General features: G+C 58.1%; 1 protein-coding gene across 4 annotated transcripts; it reads right to left on the bottom strand.

Annotated features, from left to right (window-relative positions):
• Positions 1-44: 44 nt before the first annotated feature.
• LTBP3 (latent transforming growth factor beta binding protein 3) lies at positions 45-18,063 on the bottom strand. Of its 4 annotated transcripts, none has more exons than XM_066348079.1 (28): positions 17,378-18,062; positions 14,023-14,352; positions 13,668-13,870; positions 13,385-13,490; positions 13,107-13,199; positions 12,808-12,930; positions 12,185-12,343; positions 11,915-12,100; positions 11,329-11,345; positions 11,180-11,252; positions 10,917-11,003; positions 9,066-9,191; positions 8,850-8,981; positions 8,615-8,743; positions 8,255-8,377; positions 7,900-8,022; positions 4,093-4,215; positions 3,729-3,848; positions 2,680-2,808; positions 2,229-2,396; positions 1,971-2,054; positions 1,557-1,685; positions 1,327-1,464; positions 1,101-1,241; positions 816-977; positions 643-723; positions 428-556; positions 45-290 (listed from the first exon to the last, which is right to left on the bottom strand). In XM_066348079.1, the coding sequence occupies exons 1-28, from the start codon at positions 17,703-17,705 to the stop codon at positions 139-141; spliced, it is 3,894 nt and encodes a 1,297-aa protein (XP_066204176.1). In that variant the 5' UTR covers positions 17,706-18,062; the 3' UTR covers positions 45-138. The 4 variants fall into 4 exon arrangements, with proteins under 4 accessions (XP_066204176.1, XP_066204165.1, XP_066204279.1 ...); XM_066348068.1 differs by having other exon boundaries at positions 428-559; positions 17,378-18,061; XM_066348182.1 differs by lacking the exon at positions 1,101-1,241 and having other exon boundaries at positions 428-559; positions 17,378-18,063.
• Between the last annotated feature and the right edge of the window lie 1,033 nt (positions 18,064-19,096).

Here is a 19,096-nt window from a genome sequence, read left to right as displayed (position 1 = left end):
TGGGGCTCTGAAAGGGGTCTGCAGGCCCAGAGGGTCCCTGGATCCGAGCCCCTGAGTCTAGGCAGAAACTAGAGGCTGAGCTTGCCCCAGTGTCTGGTGGAAACCGCTCGGTGGTCGCTGAGGTCTGGCCAAAGATCGTCAGCGGCGGCGCTGGGGCACGCAGGCCCCGTGCGGGCGGCTGCGTGCGAAGCCAGCTTTGCAGACGCAGCGGAAGGAGCCGCTGGTGTTCACGCAGCGCTCACTCTTGCACAGCAGCCCGCGCTGGTTCAGCTCTCGGCACTCGTCGATGTCTGGAGGTGAGGGGACAGGTTTGGACATAGCGAGGGCTCTAGAACTGCGCTGCCCGCTCACTTCTGGTCTCAGTAGGGTTCTGCAGGGCCCCGCCCCACCGCCAGCCGCTGGGCTCGCTACTCGCTGTCCCGCTCACCCACGCAGCGCGCTCGGGAGGTGTCAAGCTGGAAGCCACCCGGACACTCGCACACAGCACCACCTGGACGTGGCACGCAGCGGCCGCTCATGCAGCGGCACTCGTCAGAATCCTCTTCTGAACTGTCTTCTTCTGAGCCGGTGGGCAAAACACACATGTCAAAACCATCCCCAGCGAAAGCTGTGGCCCTGCCTCTGTCCCCTCTGTACACTCACCTCGCGGCGGCTTCCCTAGCAGAAGCGGACTCGCGTCCCAGAAGGAATTGCTCTCACTCTGCGATGTTGGGCACTGGGATCCTGGGAGGAGGCAGTCAGTGGTCAGTGTGTTTGTGCACCTCCGCTCCTGCCCCCGTACTCACTCTGGGCCAACCCTTCCCTGATCGGCTCACCAGCGCCGCGCGGCGGGCATGGGCGACACTGGGCACCCCAACCGCGGCCCTGGCGACAGCAGCAGTCCTCAAAGGTGAGGGCGGGCCCAGTCAGGGGGCTCGCACACATGCCGTCCTCTCCACGCTGGGCCCAGCACATGTCCCGCCGCTCCGGGGCACGCTCTGCGGAAGGGAACCCGGCATCAGGGAGAAGCCCGGAATAAGGACCGCCCATCTGTGTCCCAGGGCTTCACACGGCAGACAGGGAGGGCCCTGGAGTCAGCCCGGGACGACCCTCGCCCTCACCAGCCGGGCTCTCGGGGAGCTGGCAGTCTCTGCCGGAGGGCCCAGGCACCCAGGGCGGGCGACATTCGCAGCGGTAGGAGCCTGGCAGGTTGACGCAGCGGCCAGGGCGGCAGGCTGCGGGGTCCTGGCATTCGTCTACGTCTACGGGCAGCGAGGGGATGGGGGGACGTGGTCACAGCCCGTCCCGGGCCCCGCCTTCTCCCCAGCCTGCAGGCCCGGGCCTCACCCATCTCCTCCGGGCTTAGGCACTGTCGCTGCGCCGGGCTATACTCGGCTGGGGGTGTGCAGGCGCAGCGGTAGCCGCCTCGTGTGTTCTCACACACTCCATTCCGGCAGTTGGACTCGTCCAAGCACTCGTCCACATCTGTGGGATGGAAAACGAGTGGTAGCAGTCGGCCCCGAGTCGTTTATGTCTCCTGCCCGCTTTTCCGCGGTCACTGAGCTAGCTGCACTCACCCACGCACTCCAGCAGGTTGCCGTCGTAGTAGAAGCCTTGCTTGCAATAGCACTCGTAGCCAGGCTGTGTATTCACGCACTTGCCCTCTTTGCAGATCTCCGCCCCGAACAAGATGCACTCGTCGATGTCTGTGGAGTGACAAGCCGTGGGTGCTCAGCGGACTGTACCTGAGTGGCCACTGAGGCCCAGTAAGCCCAGCATGTGGGAGCCGGCGTACCACCGTAGCAAAGCACACTCAATAGGAGAGGCTTTTCTAGGCACTGATGTGTGATAGAGGCGGGGCGTGGTGGAGGGCGGGACTTGGTGGAGGGGCGGGGCTTAACCCAGCCCTTGAACCTAACCCAGCAAGCGTCCGCAGGGTCGGGTCGGAGAACTGTCCTAACCTTGGTGGGTGGGGCCTTGTCGGTTCTTACCACGGTGGGCTGGGATGCCGTAGTTGACAATGTTGTTGTCCTGGGTATAGCCCTTCCCATCCGGGCAGAGGCTATGGAACTCAGCTGCGGGAAGAGAGCGGAAGGAGGCAGGATTCTGACACGTGTTCTGGCTGTCCGCTCAGGTCCGAGCTCTCCGCCTGATTTCCCACGTACCCAGGGAGGAGCCATTTCCCCCAATTCGTTTCCTAATGAACAAACTGAGGCTCTCGGAAGGGAAAGGGCCTGCTGGCTCCTGACCTGAGCTATAGACTGGGCAGGGATAGATCTCGCAGTGGTCTCCCCAGCCAGCCCCCAGCGAGCAGCAGCACTCTTGCTGGGTGACATTGGTAGCCAGTACACTGTCGCAAAACACCGTGTCATCGAAGTTAAGGTAGCATTCCTTCTTGTGGTGAGGCTGCTCCACCTCTGAGGGGAGGAAAGGGCAGCTCAGGGTCCGAGAGGCTGTATCTTCCTGTCCACACTGCCCACCAACCTCACTCCTCTGCGTCCCCACATTCACTGATTCCCCAGAACACCGTGCTCAAGATGACACCCTCCTGCCAGGTCTGGCCCCACTGGACTCTTCCAGGCAAAAGAGATTTCTTCATGTTTTCCAAATTCCAGAGGGTGGGACCAGGATACATCTCTGAAGTCCAGCTGCAGTTCAGGGGAATCATCTGGTCAGAGGAGGGAGCTGGGAGGCACTCACCATCACAGCCGTGCTGGTCCTGGGTGGGCGTGAAGCCCTCATCACAGATGCAGACATAGGAGCCCTGCAGGTTCTCACAGGCCCCATGGGGAAGACACAGGCCTGGGTCCTGGCTGCACTCATCTATGTCTGCAGGAGGAGGGAGTGAGGAAGGCAGGAAGAGCTGCTCAGAGGGAAATCAGCCCTTCTTTCCCTGGGGGTGTGCCTCAAGGGCCTCACACAAGTTCAGAACCCATATTTCCACTTTGATTTCGATGTACACACAAACAACAGGAAGTCCCCTCCTGTCTGTCTGCATGTGGGTAGATATGTGAACATAAGCAGACTTTATAAATCCTAGAAGTGAATTTGCAATTATTGTTAGCAGATAGTCCACATTCACTACATTACCTTCATAAAATCTTCAGTGGCTCACACTGACAACAGAATGAAGTCATAACTCTGAACTCAGCATTTGAGAACTTTTCATTTTGGTCTCCTAATATTTTTAAGACTCATCACCCTTTACTCTAAACCACCAAAACACTCTGCTCTGTGTTTAGGGTACAGGTATCTACTCTCTCCTAAAAACACAGCTAGATCTCTTCCAGATCTCTGCTTTGCAAATACCATTCTTTGGGCTTGTGATACCATTCCATGTTTGTCTCTGCTTAGGGAACATATTTATGCTTTAGAGATCCTATTTATGCTTCAGGCTCCAATTTAGCTGTCCCCTCTCCATCACAAGTGATCACTAGTCCAGACCACTTTTGACACCCAGCATCCTGAACTGTAAGAATCCATTAACACATCAGCCTCCCCTACCTGGGAGCCCTGGGTCATTGCACCTGGCAAATAGTGGATTCTCAGTAAACTCTTTGTTGGTTGAATACTTGTGAGGGTGAGTTGGCACAAAGTAGGTGCCATGTAATTACTGTCATTGTTACTGTTATTCTAAGTGAAAGAGTAGAAGGACGATGAGTGGATGGATGGACAGAAAGACAGTGTGTCTGGGAGATTACTGCTCCCTGCCATTCCTCCTCAAGGGCTCACATCCAATCCCCCCATACCTTGACACTTCCTGCCGCCTACCAGCCGGTACCCCTGGGGACAGAGGCATCGGTAGGAGCCATTGGTGTTGATGCAGTCACCCCCAATGCAGGCTGCAGGAAAGTCACACTCATCAATATCTGTAGGGGATCAAAGAGGTAACGAATCTCAATGCTTATCCCTGCACACAGTCTGAGGCTGCCAAGGCTTCCTGCAGAGTCCAGGGTGGGGCCCACACTCCATGCCCCATCTGGCATCTGGATGGATGCTGGACATGAAAATGCCGGGCTTGCTTACAGGTAGATCCTGGACTTGGGGCCTGGGAAGTGGAGGTTTTGGGGTAGAGAGGAATTGGTCACCCCCCAGCTCTAGGGCCCCCTTTACCCTCGCAGTGGCTCCGGTCCCTTGAGAGATGGTAGCCAGAGAGGCACTGACACTGAAAGGAGCCTTGCGTGTTGGTGCAGATGCCATTGTCACACACATCCCCAGTCTCACACTCGTCCACATCTGCAGAGTACAGGGGGTGTCAGAGGGCCAGGATGGGGGCATCTCGGGCCTCTGCTACCCTTTTCCAACTCCTAGCCCTAGCCTGGAACATGAGAGCTGAGGCCAGTGGAGTTCAAGAAGCATGGGACCGCCTGACCAGGCGATGGCACAGTGGATAGAGCGTCGGACTGGGATGCGGAAGACCCAGGTTCGAGACCCCGAGGTTGCCAGCTTGAGCGCGGGTTCATCTGGTCTGAGCAAAAGCTCACCAGCTTGAGCCCAAGGTCGTCCTCTTGAGCAAGAGGTTACTCGGTCTGCTAAAGGCCCGCGGTCAAGGCACATATGAGAAAGCACTCAATGAACAACTAAGTTGTTGCAACGCGCAATGAAAAACTAATGATTGATGCTTCTCATCTCTCCGTTCCTGTCTGTCTGTCCCTGTCTATCCCTCTCTCTGTCTCTGTAAAGAAAAAAAAAAAAAAAGCATGGGACCCTCACCCCACTCCCATGTGGCATGGCTGGTGACCAGGCCAGGTAATGCCAGGGACCCTGGTCATGTCTGATTCCAAAGAGCTGGAGCCTAACCTCCTTCATTCATCCTCACCTTCCTGCATCCCCTCTTCCCATACTGCCCTGTGCTTCTGTGACCCAGCTGCTCTCACTTCTGCTCTTATCCTCCCCCCACCTGCCATGGCTCCCTTTCTTCCCACGTAAGTGATGCTTCCTCTATGTCATTGTCCTTTCTGCAGAATAACTTCTTCCGCTTGTGCAGTGAAGGAACCTGGCTGCCCCCGAGAACATGTTTCCTTGCAGTCCTTTCTGGTGGAAGATTGTCACTGTCCACACCCCAGACCCCTTCCAAACCATGCTCTTCCTTGGAGGTGCCCGTGGCCCCCACACCAGCCTCCCTCTTCTCTATTCTATTGCTGTCAGCACCCACCTTCCTAGTCCCTCTCCCTCTGTCTTCCTCTTCAACCTAGAAGCTTTCACATCCATCCATCCATGCGGACAGCCAGGCCCAGCCTCTGACCATACATTCCTTGACCCCCAGTTTGTGATTTTTACCTCAATGCCAGATGCTTGCTCTTGGGACAAGGGTCTGGGACCTACCCACCTTGGGCATCTGTCTCAGAAGCTACTTCTTCCCACAGCCACAGCTGCTCTCAAGTCTGTCCCTTACTCTACCCTCTCTTGCAGGAGCCTGTGGACACCTCTCCTTTCTCTTCACTGGTCTGGCAAAATCAGGGCCACAGCCTGCCTCTCAGCCTCCAGATCCTGAGTGCTGAGTGGGGCTTGAGCCAGCCACCAAGCTGGGCACACTGGCCACAGCCACTCCCTCTGGCTGTAACCCCACCCTCTCCCATCTTCTCTGCCCTTGACTCCTGGAAAGCCCCCAGGGCGGTTCTAAACCTTGACTGTTCTCAAGTCTCCTACTCTACTCTGTCCCTTGACTGTCTGGTGAGAGAATTAAGGATAATACGAAAATCATTATCTACCCCCATACCCTTCTTGCTCCCATTAGAACAAGAAATGTCCCTTTTCCTATCGATGGCTCCTCTCCCAGCTGCCCCTGTTGTCTCCTGGCCCACTGTCCTAGCATCTCCTCCTCAGCCTACTGCCCTAAACCCCACCCAGTGACCCCAGCTCTTGCTCTTCCTCATGTGCTGTCTGCATTTCCTGGCCTCTCAGGATCATGCCAAGGCTACTGGGGCATTATTATGTCACCAGTAAGAAAGTTTTACAAGCCTGACCTGTGGTGATGCAGTGGATAAAGCGTCGACCTGGAAATGCTGAGGTCGCCGGTTCGAAACCCTGGGCTTGCCTGGTCAAGGCATATATGGGAGTTGATGCTTCTAGCTCCTCCCCCCTTCTCTCTCTCTCTCTGTCTCCCTCTCTCTCTCTCTCTCTATCTCTCTCTCTCCCTCTCCTCTCTAAAATGAAAAAAAAAAAAAAAAAAAGAAAGTTTTACAAGAACCTTTCTCCTGCATTTAGCACATCCTCCTCTGCCCTGGAAACCTCCCCTCCCCAGCTTCTCGGCTGGTGCTCCCTGGGCCCTCCCACCAGCTCTCTTTCCCCACTTCCCACTCCTGTTCTCCTGCCTGCCGCTGATGTGGCCGTGTCCCCATGGCTCTGCCAAGGCTCCCCTCACCGGATTCACCTGCCTTGGCTGAGCAGGCACATCCTAAAATTCCACAGCCTCCACAGTTCCGGGTGGGTGTGCTGACTTCCCATCCCTATGACCCACCCTCTGCTGGCATCTCCGGCTGAGAGGTCCATAGAGGGACCACCCATCCAATGTATCCAACATGAAACTTAGTATCTTTTTTCTCAAACACGCCCCACTCCTGGGGACCCTAGCTCCACTGAGTCAACCAAACCAGAAATCTGGAGGGCCCCTCAGTCCTTCAGTCTCTACTCTCCCTCACCTGGACATCCAGTTGACAAGCCCGGATAATTGGCTCCAGCATTTCTTTAATATCACTTCATCTCATGACCATGCGGAGGCCACTTCTCTCCCCACATCCACCAGCACCTCGGTCCTGAGTCTCTCCAACAGAGCCCCCGCCACTCTCAATACTGGGCGTCAGGGAACTTCCTAAAGCAACTAGTGAATTTTGTCATTCTTCCCCTTACAATGCTTTAGGTGCCTCTTAACACTGTCAGGATGAAGCCCAACCTCCGGGGAGGGGGACAGAGAGTGGGGACCTGCCCCTCACCAGCCCCCATCCCCTGCTCATGCCTTCTAGCTCCCTGCATGCTCTGCACTGTTTTTCACCTCTGACTCCATGGTGTTGACCCCGCTGTCTGGTCTGCTGTTCCCTCTCACCCTTATTTGCTTTATTTGGCTAATTTCTGTTTCTCTTTTAAGACAGTTCAGGCCTCCCCTCCTCCCAGCCCTCTGGTGTTTCTTAGCAGCCCGCAGACTCCTTCCAGGCCCACTGCCCTGTGCTCCACTGTCTGTGTCTCCTGTTTCCCACTTTCTCTGAATCCCAATCCCCAACCCGCTTCTTAGTGCATAAGAAATATTAGTGTGCCTGACCAGGTGGTGGCACAGTGGATAGAGCATCAGACTGGAATGCAGAGGCCCCAGGTTCGAGACCCCGAGGTCGCCAGCTTGAGCGTGGGCTCATCTGGTTTGAGCAAAGCTCACCAGCTTGGACCCAAGGTCGCTGGCTTGAGCAAGGGGTCACTCGGTCTGCTGTAGCCCCATGTTCAAGGCACATATGAGAAAGCAATCAATGAACAACTAAGGTGTCGCTACGAAAAACTGATGATTGATGCTTCTCATCTCTCTCTGTTCCTGTCTGTCTGTCTCTATCTATCCCTCTCTCTCTCTCTCTCTCTGTCTCTGTAAAAAAATAAAATAAAATCAATAAAATCTTTTTTTAAAAAAAGAAATATTAGTGTAACGTGGACTACTAATTCTCCCCCTCCATTCTTTTATCCTATTTTCTTCCAAGTCAAGTAACGTGCTTTGCAAAGCAGCTAGCTTTAAGCCTTGCCTCCTAAAACCCTTCTGACATGAAAATCCTGGTGGCCCTTCCACCGGCCAGGCTCTCTGAGAAAATGAGTGAATAGATCGGTGAACGGAGAGGTGAATGAGCTTCCTCCTGCCCACCCTTCTGAGAGACCCGGCCGCCCAGTCCCCAGCCAGGGCGTGTGAGTGGGCAGAGGAAGGCGTTGTGGTGGAGGGCCGCTGCTCACCCAGGCAACTGCGGCCGTCCGGCGCGGGCGCGTAGCCCTGCGCACACGTGCAGCGGAAGGAGCCTGGGAGGTTCTCGCACCAACCCGGTGAGCAGGGGCTGCCTTCGGCGCATTCGTTCACGTCTGTGGCGAAGAAAGCTTGTCTCGGATTCCGCTCCAGTGCACTCGGTACCGCGGGTGGGAAGGAGGGAACCGCGAAGGCCCCGCCCTCTGGGAGACGCCCATGGTCACGAGCCCCGCCCACCCCGCCGGAGCCCCCTCGGCTACCTCAAGGGAGCAACTCCGAGACGAGTCCCCCAGTTTGCCTTGGAAGCCCCGCCCCCTAGCCGAGCCGCGACCCAGATCTCGCCCTCACCTCGACAGGCCCCGCCTCCCTGGCTGCGGTAGCCCGGCTGACAAGCGATGCACTTGAAGCTCCCGGGTTTGTTCTCGCATTTGCCGTCCGGGCAGGAGCTAGGATCTCGGCACTCGTCGACGTCTGCGCAGGAGGGAGAAGAAGGACCCATTTGGGAACAACGTGGCCGGCCGGGCGCTCAAAGCCCTCGGCACGGCCTCCCTCCTTACAGATAAACGAGGCGAACCCGCCCCTCTGGGCTCCCGGAGCCCAGCGTCTGAGAGGCCTTGCGCTGGGCAGGACCAGCTCAGGGCCCCTGCTCCCACCCCAGGAAGAGGAACAGCTGAGGACCCCGGTCGGTCTAGATGGCGTTTCCCCCACCTTCGCACACAGGCGGCCGGGAGGCTTTGAGTCGGTAGCCAGGGTAGCAGTTGCACTTGTAGTGACCGGGGAAGTTGATGCAGAAGCCGCCATCGCCGCACAGGTGGGGCTTGGCGCACTCGTTCAGGTCTGAACAGAAGGAAGGGGGCGAAAGCAGAGTGCGAGGGGCGGCGGTCGGGAGGAGGGCCCCCCCATACACTCGGCCCCGCGCCGCCCCCGCCCCGGTGCTGCTCACCCACGCACGAGCGCCCCCCGGCGCCCACGTGCAGGCGGTAGCCGCGGTTGCAGTGGCAGTTGTAGGAGCCGCCGGTGTTCATGCACGTGCCTCTGCCAGTGCCGCACGGCTCTGCCTCGCACTCGTTCACGTCTGAGAAGGGCGCGCAGGCAGAGAGACGTCAAACAGGGGTCGGGAGCCAGGCCTTTCCCCGGGCCACCCGCCCTCCCCGCTCACCCACGCAGTAGTGGTGTTGCGGGTGTGACCGGTAGCCCGGGTTGCAATGGCAGGAATAGCCGGAGGGGCCCTGGATGCACTCGCCGTGGCCACAGATGTTCTGGTTCAGCCGGCACTCATCTGTCTCTGTGGGCAGGGTGGGGGAGGGGCAGGTCAGGGTGCCGAACCCGGAACACTCACTTTCTGCCACGTCCCCAGTGTGGACCTCGATACCCTCCCTATTCCTAATAATTCAGATACATGAGCCTGGTCACACAGTGACCTCAGGTCCCTGTACACCCACATTCCAATCCTAGGATTTCCTACACCTCCATCCTAGAAAACCCCAAACCATGACCCTTGGTCCCTGACATCCCTATCCCCTCAGCTCCAGGACCTTTGCTATTCTATCCCACTCACTATCCTCTGACCCCAGTCACTCCAGTATTTAAAACCCTGCAGCCTCAGTCACACCAATATCCTCTAGCCCAATGATCCTCAACCCCCTTTGCCTCAGGGACCTGAGCCCCAACTCCAGAATGACTGATTTCCTCCCCAACCAAGGCAGATAGGAGCTGTTTTCCTGGGAACCGTGACTTGTCCCGTGGTTGTACAGAAACCCCCCTCACCCTCTTTGTCACCAATTCCAGGACTTCCTGCCTCCCACCTCTCCCTTCTTTTGGTCCCTCTCCTGAAGCAGCCTCCTCCCGTTCCTATGCCCCCCAGACCTTGAAGCTGAACTCTGCCCACCCCCCACCACATCTTGCCAGTGCGCTTTCGCTTTTGTAGGTTGATCTGCGCCTAGAATGCCTCTCCCTAGGCGTTCTTAACGCCCCTCTTTTGAGAATCCTCCCCAGTTGCCTCTTCCTCCACATTCCCCTAGCCCCTGGGGCTGTCACAGGGTTGTTCTAGCCTGTTCAGGCCTCCAGGGCAGCCATCTTCAACCCCAATCCCTTATCCCAGGAGCAAATCTAGCCTCCAAATCTAGCCTTCAGGTTTCAATCAGGCTGGCAGCTCCCCTCCGGCTTTGGAATCCACAAAGACATGGTCTTGATCTAGCTCAGCTGTGTGACCTGGAGCAAGTTAGTGAACCTCTCTGAGCTTCTGTTTTCTTATGGGAAAATGAGGCCCATAGTGCTCACTTCACAGAGTATGAGAGGCTAAATGATATTTAGTATGTAAAACTCTCCAGTCAGTGCCTGGCACAGGATGACTGCTCAGCCACAGCTAGCAATTACGATGCCCCAAACCCTGCAGACACTTCCCACAGCCTTTGGGATCAAACCCAAGCCTCTTAACAAGCCTCCATGTGCCGCCCCTGCCCGGGTTCAGAAACACTGATCTGTGTGTGGTTTCTCCCTTCTCTACCAGTTTCATGTTCCCGTCCGTTGCTTTGCCTAAACTTAACTTCATTTGGAGTTTTTTCACCAACTTTCTCCTCTTTAATTTCTAACAATCTTTAAAGCTTTCTCTCATTACCACCCTACATATTATCACAATCCCCAGACTTCCTTTTTCTTTTCTGATTTATTTTTTTCATAGCATTTATGAGACAGACTAGATCTTTATTCATCTATTTGTTGTCTGCCTACTCTGCAAGGAGAGGGAATTTTTGTCTGTATCCTAGCACCTAAACAGTGTCTGACACATAGTAGGTGCTCAATAAATATTTGTTGACTGAATGAAGGAATAAATGCCTTCAGACTGGCTTGACCACCACAATACCCAGATCATTTGAAGTCAGAGTGGATCTTTGCTGCACACAGAGGGGTCCCCAGAGCCTGGCACACAGTAAACCCTGGGTAAGTGTTATCGCTCCAGAATGATTGGAGGGAAGTAGAAGAGGAGGTAAACTAGGTAGGCGGGTCTTACCTGTGACCTGAGTAGGGGCGATCTCTAATGGGGGCAAGTCGGGCAGAAACCAGCGAACGGTAGAGGGCGAGGGCCGGGAGATCAGCTCTGGGGGAAGCAGCGCACACCCATCATGGAGTGAGGAGAGTGAGAGAGCCGCCCTTCTCTCCCCAGGTCATTGGCTGGGAACTTCAACCAGCTTCACCGCCCCCTGGTGCCTAGGCTGTGAACTGCCCCCAGCAGTGACAGCCCTAGCCGACTGGTCCCTGCAGTACCCATCTCACCAGGGTAGGGCCTAGCAGGAGATGTGGTGGCGGTCGGGTGGCTCTGCTGTGCTGACTGCTCCTCAATCACTGGCTGCGGGTGACAGCAGCATAAGCCCTCTGTGTCTTCTTTGCCTCCCTGTCCCTCCCACCTGGGTTCTTGTACTCACTGAGTCTGTGCTCACCCCTGAAAGGGAAGAAGATGGAGACATTGAAGTGTTGGGCTGAGAGAAGGGAGCCAAGTCTGGGGTCAGCAGTTGGGTATTTGTGGTTAGCGTTCTAAGTGTTTAACAATCATGTCTCTGGGTCAAGTGTCAAGGGTTACATCCTGAGGTCAGGAAGGGTTTGCATCACAGGTCAGGGGAACAGGTATGCGGAATGATTGATTGGTCAAGGTCCTTGGATTACAGAACAAGGTTTAGGAGGTTATAGCTAGGGTGAAATCCCTGGGTCAGGGGTCAGAAGGCCAGATCTAGGGGCAATATTTGAACTGAATCTATGCCCTGATCTGGAAATCAAAGGGGTTCTGAGGTCAGAGGAATAGATATTGATGGTCAGATTCTGTCAACTGGGGGTTAAATCCTGTGGTTACAATCTTGGTTAGGGTGAGAGGGTCGGCTCTGGAGGTCAGTGGATAGGACAGGGATTAGGAGTTAGAGGTTAGTCTCTGAGGTCATGTCTGTGGATCAGGAGTCGAGGGAGGGTCAGGCCTAGGGATTCAGCATCTGTCAGAGAATGGAAAGGGTCAGGCCAGACCTCTCTCTTCCTCTGTGTTTTCAGGTGGTGGCCCTCGGCTGGGGCTCTCAGGAAGCTGCTGGGGCTTGAGTGGCCCATCCGGGTGCAGGAAAAGAGAAAATTCACTTTCGCCCTGAATGGTGAGCGTCTGGTGGGAAGTGAGGATGTGGTACCCCTTTCCAGCTGGACAGATCTCCTTGAAGGCAGCTGTGGCCAGAGCAGGGGGCCGAGAATTGAGTGATTCCTGGCCAGGCACACAGTCAGCCCCCTAGCCCCGCACCCTGGGCTCACCAGTGCCATCGGCGGGGCAGCGCTGGCACCTGGAACCCCAGGCCTTGCCGACGCTGCAGCAGCAGAGCTGGCGGGTGAGGCGTGTGGTCAGCGGGTGCTGGCACTGGTGTTCAGGGCTCACCAGGCGGAAACACAGGCTCTTCTCTTCCGGCTTGTCTGCTGCAGGGGCCGGTGATAGGCATGGACATCTGGGCCTGAACACTGCCCATGTCCTCCCTCTTCCCAGCTGCTCCAGACCTTGCCTCTCTGGCCAGACAACCCTTGATCCTCTTGTGATCCCTGACCCCATATGACCTTGAATTTATGTGACCACTGACTTGTTGCTCTGAGCTTATGTGACCCCTGCAACTCTGTGACCACTACTCCAGTGACCCAATTCTAATTGCTCTAGACTTTATCCCTTCTACCCATCAAGTCCATGATCTCATATAACCCTAACTCCATGTAGTCACTGACCCCATGTGACCTCTAACTCCAGATCTCAGGTAACTCTTGACCCCACTTCTCTGGGCTTTGTTTCTCCTGCCCTCAACTCTTGATCCCACTCTGACCTCTGACCCTGCTGCTTTACCCTTTTAGCCCATCCCTTGTCACCTCCCAGGAACCTAAGTCCCCAGTCTCACCAGTGCACTGTGTGCGGGAAGAACCCAAGCTATGGCCAGGTGGGCAGACGCAGCGATAGGAGCCGGGGTTGTTGAGGCAGTCACCATGGCGACACATGCCAGGCATTGCACATTCATTGATGTCTGTGGTTAAGTGGGAATTTGGTCTCTCTAGTCTGGACCCATCAGGCGACAGCAAGCTGCTCCAAGAACCTCAAGGCCCGACCCCAGGCTGGCCTCCTCCCTCGCACACCTTGGGACCTCCCCCATGGACAACGGGCCTGCCCCTCCAGCCCACAGAACCTCCTGGCTGGCCGTACCCTGGCAGTGGGTGCTGTTGAGTCTCTTGTAGCCCTGGGGACAGTCAGCACCCACCTCCCCACGTACAGGCCCTGGCTTCTGCACCCCTGTGTCTGCAGAGAGAGGAGAGTGTGGCAGGGGAGGGCACTGAGGGCCTGGAGGGAGAGGAGGGAGGGCACGGGAATGGCAGAGTGGGACATAGAGGGATTGGTGGGCAGTGTTAGAAGGCTGAACCAGGCCGGGGGGCTCTGAGAGGGTCCATTCCGGAGCAGGGGTGTGCCTGAGCCCGAGCACTCACACTGCAGCTGGGGGCACTTGTGGCACTTGCTCTGGCCCCAGGCAGTACCGATGCTCCCACAACAGTCCTCCTGCTTGGTAAGGCCTGGGAGGGGGTTGCTGCCACACTAGGGGGAGGAATATGGAGGTCACAGGGTGCCCGTCCCCACCCTGCCTCTCTCCTGAGGCCCTGGTCTTCCCCCCTCAGCCCACAGACCCTCTTTTTGAGCAATCCTCATGAGTCGGGACAAGGCCACCCTGAGAAACCAGAAAGCTGGTTCAGCTGGAACGGTGGATTCACTCACAGGCTGCTTGGGCAGCGTGTCCTGGAAGCAGCGGCCCAGGGGCTTCTGGGTCGGTGGCCGAGGGTGCTGGGGTTTGGGGTGCGGCAGCAGGTGCTGGGAGGGGGCTGGGCCCTCGGCATTCACACCCTCGATGCGGTGCACTTGGACGGAGGCCTCGGGCGGGTGGTGGACACGCACGTTCACCACGGGGGGCGGGGCCTGCACTGGGGGGCGGGGCATGGTGGCCTCAGGGCCGTCCCGCACCGTGGCTGGAAGCTTGGCGCTCCTCCAGGGCTAGCCTCCGCTGGGGTCCCGCCACCCTAGCGCCAGCCCGCCTCGGCCTCCCCTGGTCCTCCCATCACCTGTCACCTGGTACCTTCTGCTGAGATCTGTCCTGGCCCTAGGGGCACCAGGAAGGCCGCATGCTGGGCAGGGGGGCCCTCCCCGGGCCCCGGCGGATCGGCGATCACCTGGACCGCGTAGATAGCGTGCTTGCTGGCCACAGACTCGCTCTCTGGAGCCAGGGGCGGCAGCGCGCCTGTGGACAGGGCTCCAGCCCGGCCCAGCCCAGGGCCTGAGCCGCCAGTGCCCCCGCCGGCTCCTCCAGCCGGCACCTGGCAGAAGCGACCCGTGAAGTCCGGAGGACACAGGCACTGGTTTCGGGAGGAGCACTGGCCGCCATTCATACAGGGCAGAGGACACACCACTGGGGAGGGGAGGTGGATCAGGGCTCAGGCCGACCCCTACCCCCAGCATCCAGCACCCAGGCCCAGTCCCTCACCACATCGTCTGCCTCCCTCCTTCCTACTTCCTTGCCACCCACTGGCGCCGTCTTCCCTGAGAACCTGGTTTTAGTACCATGTCATAAATACAGAAACTGCCCTCTAGTTCCCCAGCATCCTTCTACCCATGTTGGCTTCTGGAGCTTTAAGCCTTGGACGTAAATCCTAGCTAGGAGGCCATGTGCCAATGGTGTGGCCCTGAGAACTCATTTCCCTTCCCTGTGCCTCAGTGTCCTCATCCGTAGGGATGTTATGTCTTAAATGAGGGAATGCCCATACAAATGCTTAGCACAGGGCTGGGCACATAGAGGGTACTTAACAAGGACTAGCAAATGATGACAATGGAATAGCTTTTTCCTCTTCTGGCTTTCCTTGGGCTTGTCCTGGAATGTGAGCTGCACCTAGCACTTCCTTCTAAATTCTCCCCAATTCAGACCTCAGCCCTCTCTGGGCTCCATCTGTCTCCCTCCCTCCCACTGGCTTGCCACTTCAGGGCCCACAACCCACTGCTGCCAACAATGCCCACATCTATAGCTACCGCTCCCTGGGACCTTTCTCGGGTACCTCCACCCAAGAGACACTGTCAGAAATCAGCATCCTGTCTCCCCAACTCCTCTGACCTTGGACCATCAGTGATTCTTGCCTGCCCTGGTCACTCAGCTGAGCCTGGAGGCTCCATCTCTCGGGCTCCCACCCTGTCCAGTTCTGGCCTCTGTACTGTCCCATGAGTCTGTCTCCCCTCCTCCCCATGTCATCTGCCCCTCCCTTGCTTCAAGCCTTGTCACCCAGACTCCTCCCAAGCTCCCTGGCCCTCCCTTGCCTGTCCACATCCCAGAAAACCCCCACTCCACAACCCTCCTCAACCAAAGCCCTGTCACACACCTGCTCATGGCTGGCTTCTTTGCTGAGACATTAAAGGCGCTTCATTGCCCAGAATAAAGCTTCTTTTAGCCCACCTCCCTCTGTGTTTTCCACATGCACCCCCACACCCCAGGACACATCTCCTGCCACAAAGGAGTCACATCCTCTGCTTCCAGGGCTTTATTCATGCTACTCCCTCCACTTCCGAGCCCTGTCCCCATTCTGTATGCTCAGATCTTATCCTTCCAGTGTTAGTTTCTCCTCCTCATATCCCACCACCCCTGTTCCCTCTCCTAAGTTATCACCCTCTGCTCCAGCTCTGTCTGGCACTTGACTTGGTACCATAATCATGTCTGTCTCTCACACTTCAAAGGGCAGGGCCAGCTCTGCCTCAGCTCTGGGTTCCAGAGCAGGTGCAGTGGGAATGAAGGAAGGAGTGACTAAGTGAAAGGATGGGACCTCTGTCTCTGTCACACTCACATCCCATCCAACATCCAGCCTTAGGGCCCTGTGCTCACACACCAAACCTGGCCCCTCTCCTGCCTGCCCCATGCCACCCTCACTTTCCAGGATGGGAAGGTAGGGTGCTATTCTCCTGAACACCTGAAGGACTTCAGAGGGTCGGTCCACATCCATAGTCATCAGGGCCTGGCTAAAAGCATCCCAGCCCAGTCTATCCTGCCTAGCCTCTTGGGACCAGGATTTTCAAGGCAGAAGGGGTGTGTCCTGGGCTGGGGGAGGCAGGATCCTCTCCTTCCTGCCTCCCAGTGAGTCACTCATAGCGGTGAGTGTGACCTCCCAGTGACACCCGCCCACTGTGGCCTGGGCGCTGAGCCTGGGGGATGTGGGCAGCAAGGATGGAGACAGCAGCCTGGGCAGGGTGGCCAGGGGGCCTGGGAGGTCTGGCCCACATACACTCACACACACAGTCATCTCCTCTCACACTCACACTCACAGACTCATTCTGACACCAATTCAGGTTCACATCAATACTCTCAAAGTGACTACAGACATTCACCCAAGACAACAGTACAAAGAAACCTGTACTTAATCACAGTGTGCCACACCAAAGCCCATGCATGCCTGTGTATGTGCCATGTGCACACACATGCACATATGTACACACACATCTCCTGAGAACTGTGAACCATATTGGTTCCTTGGGTCTGTGAGTATAGGAATGTGGAAGAGGGGCTGTTTTGCTGGTGCCATCCTGGGCCCAGCCTAATTACCCTGTCCAGGAGGATAATTACTGCTGGGACACCTCCCTCTGCCTGGCCCACAGGGCCCTGGGGGAGGAGAGCTGAGCCCTACTGGCCCTTTGAAGAGAGATGCTGGGAAAGGGGTAGGCTCCAAGTGGAACTGGGGTGTCCTGAGGGCTTGTTGGCAGGGAAACTGAGGGCCTCTGAGGCAGAGCTGTTGAGAGCTTGTCCTCCATAACTGCACAGATAGGACACCAGGAAAAGGAGGGCTGAGGAAAAGGAGGCCTGCTTCCAGGCCTGCACTCCACTTGTTGGGCCTCAACACCCCTCTCCTCCCAGACCCAGGTCTTGCGGGTAACTAAGTCACTCACCCCCAGCCCTGACCTTAGCTCCTCCTCCCAGAGAATGCAGGTGTCTCCCCTTGGCAGGCCTGACTTCAGACATTTTTAAAGACTTTTCCTGTTTCTTCCCAAAAAATCTGTTTCTCGGGGTAATATTAATCCCTTCTTTGAGAACTCCTGCCCCCAGCTCGCACCCCTCAAAGCCCCTGTGTGCTAACCCTGTCTGTCTCCTCAGAGCCCAGCACCTTCCTAGAAGCCTGTGTCACTCAGGACCTCAGCATTACCCCACACCTTCCTTAGGCCTCAGCCCTAACCCAGAGTTGTGAAGTCCAAGCAGCTATGCAACCCTCCCAACTCTGGCCCCAAGACTCCAGTCTTTCAAGCCCCTGATGCACCCCGCGGGGGTGGGGGGGTGGCAGGTCCCCAGAGTGTTGTTCTGAGTTTCCCCGGATCCCAGTGCCTTATGACCTACACTGCCCTGTGTCCCCCGTCTGTCCTGGTGCCAGCCTTCCCCACTCCCCCAGCCCGTGCCCTCTGGCCCTCACCCACACGGAAGCCGGAGCCCGTGAGCGTGTCGGTGCTGTGGCCGTTCTCTCCGATGAGCGTCATGTTGGAGCCCTGCTGACAACTGTCCCGACACTGGCCCTTGAGACAGGTCCGCTTGCAGATCACTGGCGCAAAGACCACCTTGAAGCGCTCGCGGGCCAGCGCCCCGCCCCCGCCGGCGCCCCGCTCGCCCGCCGGTCCCCCCTGGGCCCCGCCGCCCGGGCCCAGCAGCAGGAGCAGCAGCGGGAGCAGCGCCAGCAGCCCCGCCGCCCCCGCCCCGCGCATCTCAGGGGCCAGGCCGCCAGCAGCCCCTCGGGGCCCGGGCATCCGGGGCCACAGGACCCGGGGGGCGCGCCCGGGCGCGGGCTATGGTCCCGGAGCCCGAGGCGGGCAGCAAGCCGGGAGCCCCGGGAGAGGGTAGCGAGGGCCGCGAGGGCGAGGGACAGAGGAAGCGCGCAGGGAGGGACAGCAGGCACGGGCGAGTTGGGGCGGGGGGAGAGGCCAAGAGATGGAGGCTGGATCGCGGGGAATCCAGAAAGTTCCACCGCCCGGAAAGAAGCCCAGCCACGAGCCGGCCCGGGGGCCTGCGAAGGCCCCAGACGGCGGCAGACGCGAGGAGGCCGCAGCAAGTCGGGGCAGAGAGGAGGAGCGCGGGAGGAAGGCCGGGCGGCCGGGCCGCTCTGCGCCTTCCCGGCCGGGCTGGACTCCGGGCGCTCGGGAAGCAGGGACGCGGGCAGGACGCAGGGAGAAGTGAGCAGTTGTTTTCCCTGGCTGCGGCGCGGCGACGGCGAGGGGGCTGGGACGCTGGCCCCCAGCCAGGGAGACGGTTTTTTTTTTTTTTTTTTTTTCTGTTTAAAGCGTCGCCGCTCCCGCCTGGAGGAGCGAGGGGGTGAGGGCGGGTGGAGGCTGGGGGCGGTCCCCACCCCAGATGCCCGCCCCGCCGGAACCGCCACCGCCCTCTGGGCCCTTTCCAGAGGGCCCTCACCTGGGCCCGCTGGCCGGGCCACCAGATTCCTCCGGGCGGGGCAGGGAGGCTGGCCTAGACCTCTGCGCGCCCCATCAAAGCGGGAAAGCGAGACTGAGGGCAGAAGAGTGGCCTTGCTCAGGTCACCTGGAGGAGGGGAAGCCGGTGGGGCTGGAACCCAGGCCTCAGCCTTTTCTCAGCTGCCCTTGCACATGTGGATGTTCTATCACCCCAAAGACACTTTCCAATTGTACTGGTCCACTCTCCTTTGACGAGGGACTCAGTGAGGGGTCCCTGAAGAGGACCAGAAAGAACAAAGCTGGAAACCCAGCTTTCCTGCCAACCCCCCTCTAAATGGCTTCCTGGTGCCCACCCTATACCCCCCTCCCCCTTCTCCTTGTCTGGCGGGGCTGGTGGGGCTGGCTCTGGGCCTCAGACACTCTGGAATCGCCAAGGTCTGAGCTCAGGGCCTGGCCCCCTTCCCAGGCTAACAGCCGGGAGGAGGGGGTTGCTGCTTGAGGGCCCAGGGGCCTGGGGAGGGGCAGAGGAGGGCCCCAGGGCAGGGGTTGGCAGAGGCTGGCAGGAGGCCGTAAGTTTGGTCAAGGCTGGAGAGGAGCCAGCCCTGTTCACTGGTCTAGAAGGGAGGCCTGGGAGGGCTACAGTGTCCTGGGGCCCAGGCCACAAGCAGGAAGACCTGGCCAGGACACCCCAGGATTTAGTCTCTGACTCACAGAACTCAGCAGGGGGTGGGTGT

Source organism: Saccopteryx leptura, chromosome 1, assembly GCF_036850995.1.
Source record: "Saccopteryx leptura isolate mSacLep1 chromosome 1, mSacLep1_pri_phased_curated, whole genome shotgun sequence".
Taxonomy (NCBI): Eukaryota; Metazoa; Chordata; class Mammalia; order Chiroptera; family Emballonuridae; genus Saccopteryx; species Saccopteryx leptura.
The sequence above is the reverse complement of the archived record's forward strand: the minus strand, read 5'-3'. Positions and strand labels throughout refer to the sequence as shown.